This window comes from Chinchilla lanigera, unplaced genomic scaffold (genome assembly GCF_000276665.1).
Source record: "Chinchilla lanigera isolate Chin_1 unplaced genomic scaffold, ChiLan1.0 scaffold00022, whole genome shotgun sequence".
In the NCBI taxonomy this organism is placed as follows: domain Eukaryota; kingdom Metazoa; phylum Chordata; class Mammalia; order Rodentia; family Chinchillidae; genus Chinchilla; species Chinchilla lanigera.
Window position 1 is genome coordinate 20,011,208 of NW_004955423.1, and position 13,384 is coordinate 20,024,591.

At 37.8% G+C, this 13,384-nt stretch overlaps 1 protein-coding gene across 1 annotated transcript in view; it reads left to right on the plus strand.

The window, feature by feature from the left end:
• The first annotated feature begins 280 nt into the window (after positions 1-280).
• Negr1 (neuronal growth regulator 1) overlaps positions 281-13,384 on the plus strand; it is an 805,199-nt gene continuing 792,095 nt past the window's right edge. Inside the window, exon 1 of the mRNA XM_005385243.2 lies at positions 281-577. Within this exon, the coding sequence (XP_005385300.1) occupies positions 402-577 (176 nt within the window). The 5' untranslated portion in view covers positions 281-401. The remainder of the gene's footprint in view (positions 578-13,384) is intronic.

Here is a 13,384-nt window from a genome sequence, read left to right on the forward strand (position 1 = left end):
GATCGCACCGCGCTCCGCCCTCTGCCGCCGGCGGCGCGCTCCTCGCCTGCTCGCCCGCTCGCTAGATGGGGTGCGAGCCGCCCGAGCCGTAGACGCGCACACTCGCGACGCGGCCCCGCAGCCAGCCGGAGGAGGTGCAGCGCGGTGCCAAGGGGTGGGAGGGGAGGGAGGGAGGGAAAGCCAGGAGGAGGAGGAGGAGGAGGAGGAGGAGGAGGGAAAAATAAGAGAGAAACAACACCCAACAAGTAGGAGGGGGAAGAAAGAAAGAAAAGAAACCCACCCACCCACTCAAAAAAAAAAAAAAAAAAAAACCCTGTGGCGCGCCGCCTGCTCCCGGGAAGACTCGCCCGCTCCGGGGGGCGGGGGCGCCGAGCCGAGAGCTGCGGAGAGCGCCGAGCAGGATGGACATGATGCTCTTGGTCCAGGGCGCTTGTTGCTCGAACCAGTGGCTGGCGGCGGTGCTGCTCAGCCTGTGCTGCCTGCTGCCCTCGTGCCTCCCGGCCGGACAGAGCGTGGACTTCCCCTGGGCGTCCGTGGACAACCTGATGGTCAGAAAAGGGGACACGGCGGTGCTTAGGTAGGAAGAACGGCGTGCCTGTCCTGCTTGTCTCCGTGCGTCCGTCTGTCTCTGTGTGTCTGTCTGTCTCGCTCTTGACCACCCTCTCTGGCTTCCTTAGAGCCGGGCAGTGCTCGCGACCGAGAGACCCCTGTCCAGGCAGCGGGGTGCCGATTCGCCCCGGACCCCAGCGCTCCGGAGCCCGGGAAGAGTGCAGCGTGGGCCGGGCAGGAGGGGCAGGTGCGCCTTGCAAACTCGGTGCCCACGGCGTGTGCTTCACCGTCAGGGCTGCTCCGAGAGAGTCTGACAAGTTTATCAGATGCCTCTCTGTGCTACCGGAGCACAGCGACTTTTGCCAACTGCTCCGTTTATTTTCCCTCTGGCCTGGACACTCTGCTCAATTTCTTTGCTTTCAGCGCTTCCTCCCTCCTCTCTCCCTTCTTCTTACTCTGTTTTCTTTTTCTCTCTCCCTCTGCTCTTTTCCCTCCATTGCATGTCATCTTTGCTATTTTTACTGTTTTTTTTCTTTTATTTCCTCCTCCTTTTAATCCCCACCGCTCTCATTCCCGATCCACTTATTTGACTCCCTTTGCGCCTTTCTTCACGTTTCCCTGTCCCGGTTCTTCACCCTCCTGCATGTCCCTTTTCTGTGCCTCGTCCTCCTCTCCCTGACTCCCATCTGCCTCGTCCCTGTCCCCGCGCTCTGCCCCATCTGGGTCACACCCACAGGCGTGTTCCCGATCCCCTCCGCACTGTTCTCTCACGCTCGTGAGCCTCATTTTTATAAACACACTCCCTCAGGCGTCTCGCACACCCGCGTGCACACACAGGCACTTCCTTCCATGCGCCGAGGACCGCTTTCGCGTTCAGATTCTGTCAGTTTAAAAGGCATGCACTCCTCTGCTCCACACGCTGCCGCTGCCGCTGCCGCTGCCGCTGCCACTCACACGTGTGTACACACCGAGCCTCCCTCCCTCCCGCTCTCTTTCTCCCTCTCTCTCTCCCTCCCTCTCTCTCTGTGTGTGTCTCTGTCTCTGTCTGTCTGTCTGTCTCTCTCTCTCTTCCCGGCTCCCTCACCCTCTCTCTCTCCCTCTTCCACTGCTTCTCCTCCCCTCGCTGTTGTTCCTGCAAACCCTTCCTTCCTTCCTTCCTTCCTTCCTTCCTTCCTTCCTTCCTTCCTTCCTTCCTTCCTTCCTTCCCTCCTTCCTTCCCTTCCTTCCTGTTTTCTGTTTTACTTCTTTCCAACCCTCCTCCTGTTTTCCCTTCTTTCTCCAAGCTTGAACACAGAAATGTTTGCTCATTAAAGAACCTCCCAGCCTGGCTTTACCCCTAAGCAACTGCACAGTGAGCTTCTAGAAACATTTCCTCTCCTAGGAAAATACAAATTGATGATCAGCAGTACTCAGCTCTGAACAAACCTAACAGTCTTATGCCTTCATTTTTTGCTGCCCCTACTTCTGCTCTGACACCCCCACCTGCCTTACACCTCCAGTCTTCCGGAAAGATCTGCTTTCTCTCCACAGGGTGGTAGTTGACTTGTAAGTGTAGACTGCAGGAAGTGAGTGTACATGGTATACCTGAAGTGAAAGAGCCTGGATTATGTCTGTGCTTGAATCATGCAATATTTTAAATTTCATCATGTGAATGTGGTACATTTGGAAACATGCTTATGAGACCAAATTGGCATTGAACACTACTACAATCTCAAATGCACAGTAATACTGTAGGTTTTAAACAATGTTTCCTTTGTTATGAAAACACTTGTGATACAAAAGTAGCATGTTTTTGTGATAACATAGTAAAATAACTTTTCATTGTTGGTAGTAGCAATGTGCATTTTGTCCCATAGCAGATGTAAATTAAACCTATGTTTACTCTTTATATTAAAGTTTCTGTTAGAAGTTTAGATAACAGTGTTAATGACAAAATACTACCTTCCATATCACGGAATCTGCTATATAATGTTTGTACTGGAGCATTACTTAGGTGAAGTGAGCAGAATCATTTTCAATGGAAAGGATTTGGTAGATTGCTGATCTTTTCATGACATGTCATGGCATTTTGCGACCCAGTGAACACTGTAGTAAACACTCTATGGCTAATTAAAATAGCGGCACACACCTTCTGTTTCCAGGAGACATACATATAATTCAATCTTTGCTTTCATTAGGAAAGTGATATTTTCCAAATCTATGGAGCCAGTATCGTCTTGGTGTTGTTGGTTTGGTGCAGCCCTTGTTTACTTTCTAGGTACTGTTCATTCTCCTTTACTTTGCCATATCCAGAGTTCTTTAAGATCTTAATTTAAGTGACTTTTGAATTTTGAAACTTCTAAAAGAGAATAGAATCTCTCTCTCTTCCCAATGATGCTTTTAACCAATGGGTTTTTTTTTCTAGATTTTTATTTGTTTTGTTTTTTTTTTTTTGTTTTTCTCCGGTACCGGGAACCGAACTCACGACCTTGTGCTTGCCAGGCAGGCACTTTGCCGCTGAGCTAAATCCCCAGCCCCTCTAGATTTTTAATAAAAATCATTTTTGTCATATATGAAACAGAAATTTTATTTGCATTACTTTTTACTCCAAATGGCTTTCTTCTATTCATTTTATCATTCTTTAGGAACTACCCAACTGTTGAACTTTTAAATTTCCCATAGCTTTAAATGTAATTTATCATTTTTACAAGAAATTCTCCCTCCACTGAAAATGTTTAGTAGTATCGGTGATTTTTCTTGACATCTTCTGCTCCTCCTGTTTGCTTTGTTCCTAGATTCATACAGGTAAGGCTTAGAGATTCACAGAATGTAAAAATCCAGTTGACACATTTCTCAGCAAGAGTAAAGTCATGTATTTATTTTTTTACTTATATAGTTAAAATCATAGCTGATGTTATTTTCTACTTTAATGGAAAACAAAACAGAAATCTATCCTGGAACCTCCACAACCTTCTCTTCAACACACAGACATGAACCAGGTGCATCAGAGAACACTTAGCCAAATTAAATGCTATTTATCAAGCCCTACACAATATATTCTATTGTTCTGTTGTTGTTGTAACATATTCCTCAAAATGCCTAAGAAAAGCCAATAAAGGCATAACAGTCATCAAATAACTTTAGGTGCTAAAGGCCTAGCAGTGCAAACATGCCAGCCAGTGACTCTGCTGCTGCTTGTGGTTTCATTAATGAAACAGAAGTTTAAAGGTCAGATGACACATTACTATCTCTTGCATGCCAGAATATCTGATTTTAAGAAGAGAATTGGAAACAAAGCACAACAAAAGTTTTCCTCAAGTGGAGCTAGATCCCAAAGAGAAAACAATTCTGTTATCTACAAACTATCATTTTGCAAATAGTACTTGTTAACTTATATTTAAAAACATCCCAATTAATAATTTTAACATCTTTATCATTTTAGCTTTGGTTTTTAAGGCCAGTAATCAGTATAATTTACTGCTATTTCTCAAAGGATAAACTTGAAATATTTGGATCTTGTTGATAAACTATTTAATGATGCATCCACTCAGTATAGTAACTTTTAATATTTCCCTTAACTAAATTTTCCATTTAAATAAGTACATGAATGTCTAAAAAGTACAGGATAATTTTCTATAAACACAAACTTTTGCACCAATGTACTAAATATAGTTGATTGCTACTACCATTAGTACATATGGTACTTTTTCCTAATAAACTACATTAATCTGGGAGTGAAAACATGACCTTTTCTCTTGCCTTCATGTTGCTTTTTATGATATCTAGAAGGCCTGGGTAAGTGTGTCACCAGGTGACAGCAGAGGAAGGGATGCTGTGACACATTGGTCACTTTAAGACCCAATGCTTGTAGACTTGGAGAATCAAGTCAAACACTATTCTGCAACAATGTAAATTTCAGATGACTTCTTCAAATGTGTTTTTGTGACTCCTTTAATGTCACTCATTCCTACTACAATCGTACTGTAGTGTTATTCCTACTACATGAACAAAGAGTGTGTAAACAGGTCAAAGCTATTCAACATTGTTGGGAAACAACTCATTGACCATTCTCATTTACATTCTCCCTGCACCTGTGTATTTTTTAAACATGTCATTTTTTAAGCTGATTTTTTCAATCTGTTTCTCATTCAGTCCTTCTGTGTGAATTTTGTAGTTTTAGCCACCTACCTGATATGAATTCAAAATGTCCTATTATCTGCTTGTCATGCTTTAATCAAAGGAGGGAAGAGAGATTCTGTTCTTACATGTGATATCATCTTTTACTTTACCAAAATTGAACCCAATTCTGCAATTTTAATGCAAAAAAATTTGAATGGACGTGATGTGATAACTTGGTTACTTTTTTTTTTTTTTTTTTTTGGTTTTTCTCCGGTACCGGGAACCGAACTCACGACCTTGCGCTTGCCAGTCAGGCGCTTTTGCTGCTGAGCTAAATCCCCAGACCCTGATGTGATAACTTGCTATGATGTTGTTGTAAGGAGCAGGGCTTTTGCCTACCTCATAGAGTACATCTAGATCAAAGACTGTTCCCTTGGAAGCCTCAGAAGTTTTCTAAGTAGTTTTATACATGTGTATGACAGATACTTAGTTTTATAGATGGGTATGACAAGCACTTATTCCTTCTCTGCCTATTTGTTGCACATATTGTGCCCTTTTGTTAGACTACAATAATTAATGTTGGTTTGAAATGCACGCTATTGGTTTTAATGAATGAAATTATTTATATCAGAATACAGAATTACCAATAGCAGTAAAAATCAATTATGCTGCACTTCAATAATACCATTGGAAAGTCTCCCATTATTTATTGAGCTATTCTTACATACCAATACATTTTGTATTCCAAATAAACTGTGCAAATCTACAAGCATTTTCAAATTAGAACATACAGCGTTGCCTAAACAAGTTTACATTTACTAGTGTCATTCAACCTATATGGGTAAAATTCTCAGATTGTGTCCTTCTTTACAAAGAAAGAGATAATAGATTGTCGTAAAGAGTCAGTTTGGAGAAATAAGTTCTAGAATATGGAATAAAGCAAGACAATATTACCTGGAGTGATTTTGAAAACTATTCTATTAGAATTATATATTACTTGCTACATTAATATAAAACCATTATTAATTAAAGGACAACATATTATTTTTCAGTTTTCTAGACACATTTAATTTTGCCCAATCTTTTTAGTTCTGAATAATTGAAAAGTCCATTTGTTTGTATAAATCCTTGTACCCAAGCATGGTAGTGAACCACGTACTTTAAATTAGTTGGTTTTCCAATTAGATTACTCCATAGAATAAATTAATTGTGTAATACTTGATCTGTAAGTAACTGAGACAAATGGGCACAGCCTGGTCTTTGTCGGCCAGTTGTGTCTTGGTTGACAGGCCTGTCTGTCATCGTGCTGTTAGATGTTACCACAGGTGGACATGGAGTGACCAATCCCCCCAGGCTTCTGTGGCAGCAGTCCTCACACAGTTATTGGCTAGTGGAAGACAGTTTTGAGAGAGGGAAGATCAAGGCACAGTGCAAATCCGGGATATTTGTCTTCCCTTCCTCTCTTTTTAGGCAGTGACCAATAGTAGTTTTACCTCTCCCTGGAACATTTCTGTGGCAGATCCAACATGAACACCAGCTCCTTGATTCTGCCAATCTAGGACCAACAGTGGCTTCCTCCTGTTACTAAGCCCTGGATCATCTCACCAGCCTGATGGTGTTTTCAGCAATTCCATGGCTTTTATGCTAAATTCTTTGCATTAAATCACCTCTGTGTTGAATATCCAGAATGTTTTAAGTGTTACGTGCAGAGCCCTGATTGATATACAGTGAAAAATAATAGTGGCTTTAATTACATTTGACTGAATGACTATTGCACCATGGTAATATAATTTTTTCTTGCTAGCACTGGATGTAATAAATACTTAAAGAGCCATGCACAGATATAGCAACAGGTGAGTGATACAATGAAGAAGAGAGAGAGAGACGTATTGTTGCTTTTTTAATACCCATGTTGTGATGAGAATAATAAAGCAAATGTATAAACACTGAATCCATGGACAACTGAATAAACAAATTTAAGAGAAAATTATTTAATTTTTCTGAGTGGAAAATAAAGTAGTTGATGAACATAATTGACAAGGATTGGTAATACTGTATTTTTTTTAAATAGTCTTTTTAATTTTTTTTTTTTTTTTTTTGTCTTTTTGGGACAGAGTCTCACTATGCAGTTCAGGCTGCCCTTGAGCTCACTTTGTAGCCCAGGCTGGTCTCGAACTCACAATGATCCTCCTGCCTCAGCCTATGGAGTGTTGGGATTACAGGAGTGCGCCACCATGCCCGGCTTTTTTTTTTTTTTAACTGAAGCAAAGAGAACTAGGACTAAACCCTACTTCTAGATATGGGATCAAAATGCTAAGATGACACCTACAGTGTTGTCTGTGGAAATCAATAGGAATTAGAGGTATTTCTTGTATGTAGCTTAATACCTGAGGAGCTAATCGAAGCTTCTGGTTCCTTATGAACTATGTGACCATAACAATGCTCATGGTTCAAGTATTTGACTTTTGTAGGAATTCCATTCAAAAAGCAATGGAATCTTTTGAATTATATATCACACCATTCTTCTGTCATATCTTGCTTCAAAATTGATCAAATTGAAACATTATAGATATCACATATCTTATATTTAGAAGACCTTCACAAACTTCTGTGAAACTTCAAAAGTGAGTATTATTGTGTCTATTACTTGTCTCTCTAAGTAGAGATTAGAAAATTCTGGGACAGGGACCTTCCACTTCACTTCTACAAAACATTTTCTGAAATATTCATGTTAGTATCTGCCTCCAGTGTAAACAAGAAGTCACCATCCAACCTATTAGTAGTACATTTCCTCATAACTTTGCTGGAAAAATGTTAATTTCATATCATCAGGGATGAAATGGACTTATTTTGGGGATGTACTCAAGAGGATTTCTAAATTAAGAGCAAGATTAAATTTCTGAATCTCTGCCATCCTATTTTTCTCAAAGCTTTACTAATCTACTAAAGATCATTTTTTTACACTTTACATATATCCGAAAAGATCAGAACTATTGCTCCATTCTTTTCCTTAGGAGTACCATATTGCTTACTTTCTTACTTTGCCAAAGGAAACTGTAAATTGGGTCAAATTCTGTTTTTAAGATGTTTTACATGTTTCGTATTAACTGGTCAAATAAGAACTTCCCATACTATCAGAGAGTAAAGCTAAGAATGTTCTACATAGGCATAATTGTTACTTAATGAGATTTGAGTTACACCACTGTGCCATTATTATGACTTGGAAGATCTTAAAAAATTAAGTAATACTTTTTGATGTTTTGCCGTGTTGTACTTTCTGTTCTTGAGTACTGTATTTTGATTGGAAAATCTTTGGATTTTAAAATGCCATGACTCTTGTTTATGTATTCACTGGGCCTTAGCAGGGCACCTGACATATATAAAGCCTCACCTAGTAATTCTGAAATATTAGTGAAGGAATATAAGCAGTCCTTTAGCTTCTTTCACATTTTAGTCACTGTAATATCTTTAATACTGTTTTGTACCTTCACGTTATAGATATTGAATGTTTTTTAATGAATCTCTACCCTACAATCTCTGTGTTAAGTAATTCCTGGAAAAGTCTTATTTGATTAAGGCGTATACAATGGCAACGTCCAGTCTCTTTAAACTGCCCGAAACAATCTACATGACAGTCTTGAGTAAAATATATAGGGTACTTTGTATATTTTAAAAATAAAATGTATTACCTTGCAAATATAAGGTATTTTATAATAAAGACAAATATTGTTTTTAAATATTTATTGCCTGTATTGTGTATGTGCTGTCAATATTATCTATCTATCTATCTATCTATCTATCTATCTATCTATCATTTCTCTGTCTTTTTTTTTTTTAACAGTACTGGGTACAGGGGTTGAACCAGGGCCTTGCACATGTTAGGAAAATGCTCTACTGCTGAGCTACATCTCCAGCCCTGAAATATATTTCTTATTGCAGATTTTAGCAGAAAAATATTTAAAGTGCAATGGTCTAGCTGTAAGTTTTTTGAAGTGTTATGGTTTTATAAAGAACCAAGGTTTCAAGTTATCTAAACAGACTTTTGCTTCTTTCAGTTATAAGCAGCATTAAACAACAGTAGCTCAAGTTAGTAAAATGTCTATTGTGACCCTCTAATAATTTTTCTGTTTTTTACCTCAAACTATGGAAACTGCTCTTCATTTCTCCTAAGACTTCAATTATTGAAATCCATAAAGATAACAGGTAGAGAGAGTTTTCTAGTGCTACAGATGAATAAATCTAAGTTGGGAAAACCAGCTACATAAACCAAAGCAGAACAGAATTTTGTATCATTCCAACCACTGCCTAGATGTAGGCCAACAGAACTTTATAAACCGCAGGTTATTGATACTAGCTGATTGAATTTTAATGTGGTCATAGGCATTGATTTATACTGTTGAGGAGATCATCTATTAGCATAGAGGTTCCTGTGCCCTACCAAGTTCTGAATCCTGACAGAGGACCTTCGATCCTCTTTAGCATCCAGCTGGCATGGATATTAGTCTCTTAATCATTTCTGTAAAGAAACCAGAGTAGAAGAAAGGGAGAATTTGGCAATGTTGACCACATTTATTGTTGCTTTTTTGACTAGGGGCCAGTTCATTGTACTTTCCAAATAGCCAGTGAATTGCTTAATTTAAGGAATATATTTCTAACCCTTTCAGTCCAGAACTTAACTCTTCTTTATTGAATTCACAAAATTATTTGGACCCAGGTCCTGTGCCCTTGCTCCTGCTGCATGGTGAATATTTTCTTTCTTTTCCTTCTTTCTTTCTTTCTTTCTTTCTTTCTTTCTTTCTTTCTTTCTTTCTTTCTTTCTTTCTTTCTTTTTCCCCTTCTTTTCTTTTCTTTTCTTTCTTTTCTTTTTTCTTTCTCTTTTAGTTACAGCTGCTGTCAAACAGTATTTTGAGGTTCTGGATCACTTAAAGGATCTTGGGAAATGTGTGTTCTAGTGTCTTCAGAAGCCCCTTTCCTCTCAAGCATATCCCTAATATATCTTAATATACCCCCCAGTATATCTAAGTAAATTTACATACATTAAATCAATTTAATATATATTGCAAATATAAATGTCATAATTAGAAGATGGTGCATATTCATTCCAACTACATCATATTCTATTGTATAAAAATACTACAATACATCAAAGGGATCATAAAAGTTTTCCTAATCTTTTAGAGAAAATGTTTCTTATAGGCAAACATAAATATATTCAATTTGTATGCAACCCCTTTTCAAAATAATTATCTTAGTTACTTTTTCATATTGCTGAGACAAAATACCTTCCACAAAAGTTAAAAGAGAAAAGGATTACTCATCTCACAGTTTGTAGAAGTTTCAGCTCATGGTTGACTCCAATGCAAGGTGACATGATAGAGAGGCACAACAGAGGAAAAACAGTTCATGGTGGGCAGAAAGCAGCAAAGCAGCAAAGTAGTAAAGAAGCAGCAGCTGCCTTGTCCTCCTTCTTTCCCTTTGTATCCACCTATGTTACTTGCCTTTTGAGTGGTGCCACCCACGCTCAGGGTGGGCCTTTTAATTATCCACATGCAGAACTGTGCTAAAACAATCTATGGACTTATTGAGTAATGACACACACTTAATCCAAGCATCACACACTTAATCCCAGTATTACATACCTTAGATCCAACCACCTCTGAAAGGCCCCACCTAAGACCACATGAGGCTTTGGGGGGACATCTAGACATAAGCCACAATAATAATATCTTGAATAATTGGTCAGTTCAATAGAAAATGGCAAGTCAGCTACTTTTCATAGTGGTTGGCACATTATTAAAGCTCATACCTTGAACATAGTGTGGAAACTGTAAGTAGAAAGAGGAGAAAATAATGGAGGGAGAAAATATCTGATCCTGTTTTACTTTTATACAAGTGAGTGAAAGATTGAGATCCAATAGAATGACACTAAATTAAGCTCAGAAAATTTACTGGGTAGGTCTACAGTAAGAGGAAGTATATTACCTTCAATATTGTTATTTGAATAGTGGGAATTTTCCTAAGCCTAAATGTTTATCATGTTGAGGTGATGTACAAATTGAAATTCTAGAATCATATTTTTTCACTCTAGTGTAAGGTTTCATTTTTGTTTATTTTAGAAGGTAGTATCTGTATACATTGGCTTGTATTTATTTCAATAACAACTTTTTATTGGAATATGCTAACCAAAGGAAATTTGACATGAATATTCAGAGACTTCACCATATTTTGTTGATTCATTTTTAAAAATCATTGATATGAAATGATACATATAATGTTTCAATAGTATAGAAGTTACTTTTGCTTATTCATAGTATTTTTTTTATTGTGACATTTTAGTTTGGATATTTTTGGTCATACTTTGAGGTGTCCAGAATGTGCATGAGCAGAGTTTGGGTTGATGCTTCTCTACATATTATGTGACTAGCCTTGAACGAATGTTTTTTCTGCCATGAAGAGCTTCATGGGTTATATGAGATATTGCACAGAATATCATCATAGTATAGGAAGCATAATGAGCACTAAATTAATACCGGGCATTGATTTTGTGCTTCTTTTCTTCTAATCTCAATCTGTAATTTACTGACACTACTTATCAATGTGCATATACAGTATTTACCCATTTAAGTCCCTATGAGTTTTTTGACCATCTGTACAATATTCATTGTACCTATGTATTGTATTTGAATAATTACATTTGATAAACCTAGTTGTGTTTGTTGTTCAGCCCAAAGAACGAAAGAAATGCCTCCCAATCTAGAAGTGGAAACACCAAAGAGCTGTTAAGAATCCAAAACCACTGCGTGTTAATGCAGTGGAATCACAGACTTTAGGCTCATCAGACTGATCGTGATTTGACTCACTTACTGCGTGTACTGGAGATGTGCAATTGGGTGATCCCAGGAAGAATCGAGTACATGAAGGAAAAGCAAAAAGCACAACAGGACAAAATAAACAAGATCAGGAAGTATAATGTCATAGCAGGGAAAAAGTCAGAAGGTGAAGATCAGCCTTTGTGAAGTTTAGAATGGAAGGGGGGAGTAACTGGTGACAATGTTGGAATAGTGGATAAGAAGGCTAGAATTAAAAAAAATAAATAAAACAATAGGAAACTCTGGATTCTGTGGGTTAGCAAGTAATTATCCAGAATTAGGTGTTTCCTATAGTTCCTCAGGTCATTTCTATGTTGTGCTGACGGCAGTACTGTTCAGAGGCAGTATTTATAGGCAGGAATTTTCTCTGTGTTGCCATTTTAGCTGTAGTATGCTGAGTCCAAGCTCAGAAATTATGCATGAATGTTTGCTCTATTTCTGCATATTTGCAAAATGCATAGCAGAATGTTTTATGTTTATAATGATAGAGTCATCAACATCATGATTCAGATTCATCTAATGCTCCTCAAGTATCTATTATATCTGATGTAATTTCACAGTAATATACAATAAGGTATTCTTCCAGTTTTATGACAAGGCTGCTTGTAAAGGTTAGGTAGCTCTCCTTAGGTTGGAACAGGTAGGAAGTGAGTATGTCAGAATTCAAATAGAGTTCTTTGCATGCGAGTCCAATGCCTTATCCATTGACTTAACATCTGCTGCTTATTCAGTTATTAAACACTAAACTCGTTTTAGCTATTTTTTTGTGTCTAAAGTGATAAAATGTCAAGAAAGTATATTATGTATTTGGGAAAAATATGAAATTGTTTGAAAGGATACTAAATATTTTACATCATAAATTAAATGACCAACATCAAAATTTACTAGGAAAATAGTCATTTCCTCAAACTATAGATTTCCTGAGGGGAAGAAAATGTCATCCAACAATGATTGCAGCCCTAATGATTCCAAGTTATGGATAACACACACACAAACACACACACACACAAACACTAAACAGCTATTAAACATGATACATATCTAGTATTATATACTAGTTACTTTAGTATATCTTTGCAGCGACCTCTAATTTTTCTAAATTCTAAATGGGGAAAAAGTCTCATTTAAACTGAGTACCTTTCTGAACTTTAGTACAGAAAATAAGTTCACAACCAGGATTTAATCCTAGTCCTATGTCTCCAAAGTCTGTACTCAATTTTTTGAATGCCACAGTATTTTTGGAGCTTTGTGTATTTTGTAGTGCTTAGAAAAACAAGCAGAAGTTGCTTGTGATAGTATTCCAAGTTCCCACTTTAATCATGTTTATGTTAATCCTAAGATAACTGAACATGTGAATCTCACTGGAAAGGCCTCAGTAACCTAAAGTTAAATACCACTTTTGCCAAAGAAGACAGGAAATTCAAAACTTGATGATCTACAACAGATGATTTTACTACAACTTTATTAAGCATGTCATTGGTATGTCACACTCTCTTATGTTTAATTGATATTTGAATACAATCAAACATTAGCCATGTTGCCTTTCACTCTTAGCTGGTAGGAGTATATATAGTTTATGGCCTCACTGAGTAAAAGTTTGCTTTTATCTGATGGCATGTAATTGAACAATATTTTTCAATGTAAACACATTTCACTGTACCTGGACTTTATATGTATATCCCCGATTTATGATGGTTGGTGCCTTTTTGTGTAATGGGGAATTAAAGAAACAGTTATTGATTTTTTGGTGTATCCCATTTGCTTCTTGATTGTTTTTGAGGCCTACTTATTTTTAGTTCATGAAAGTTTTCTGATACTCAGAAAAGTAAGTTTGAACATCTGATGACCATCCCATTAATCTTGTTTCT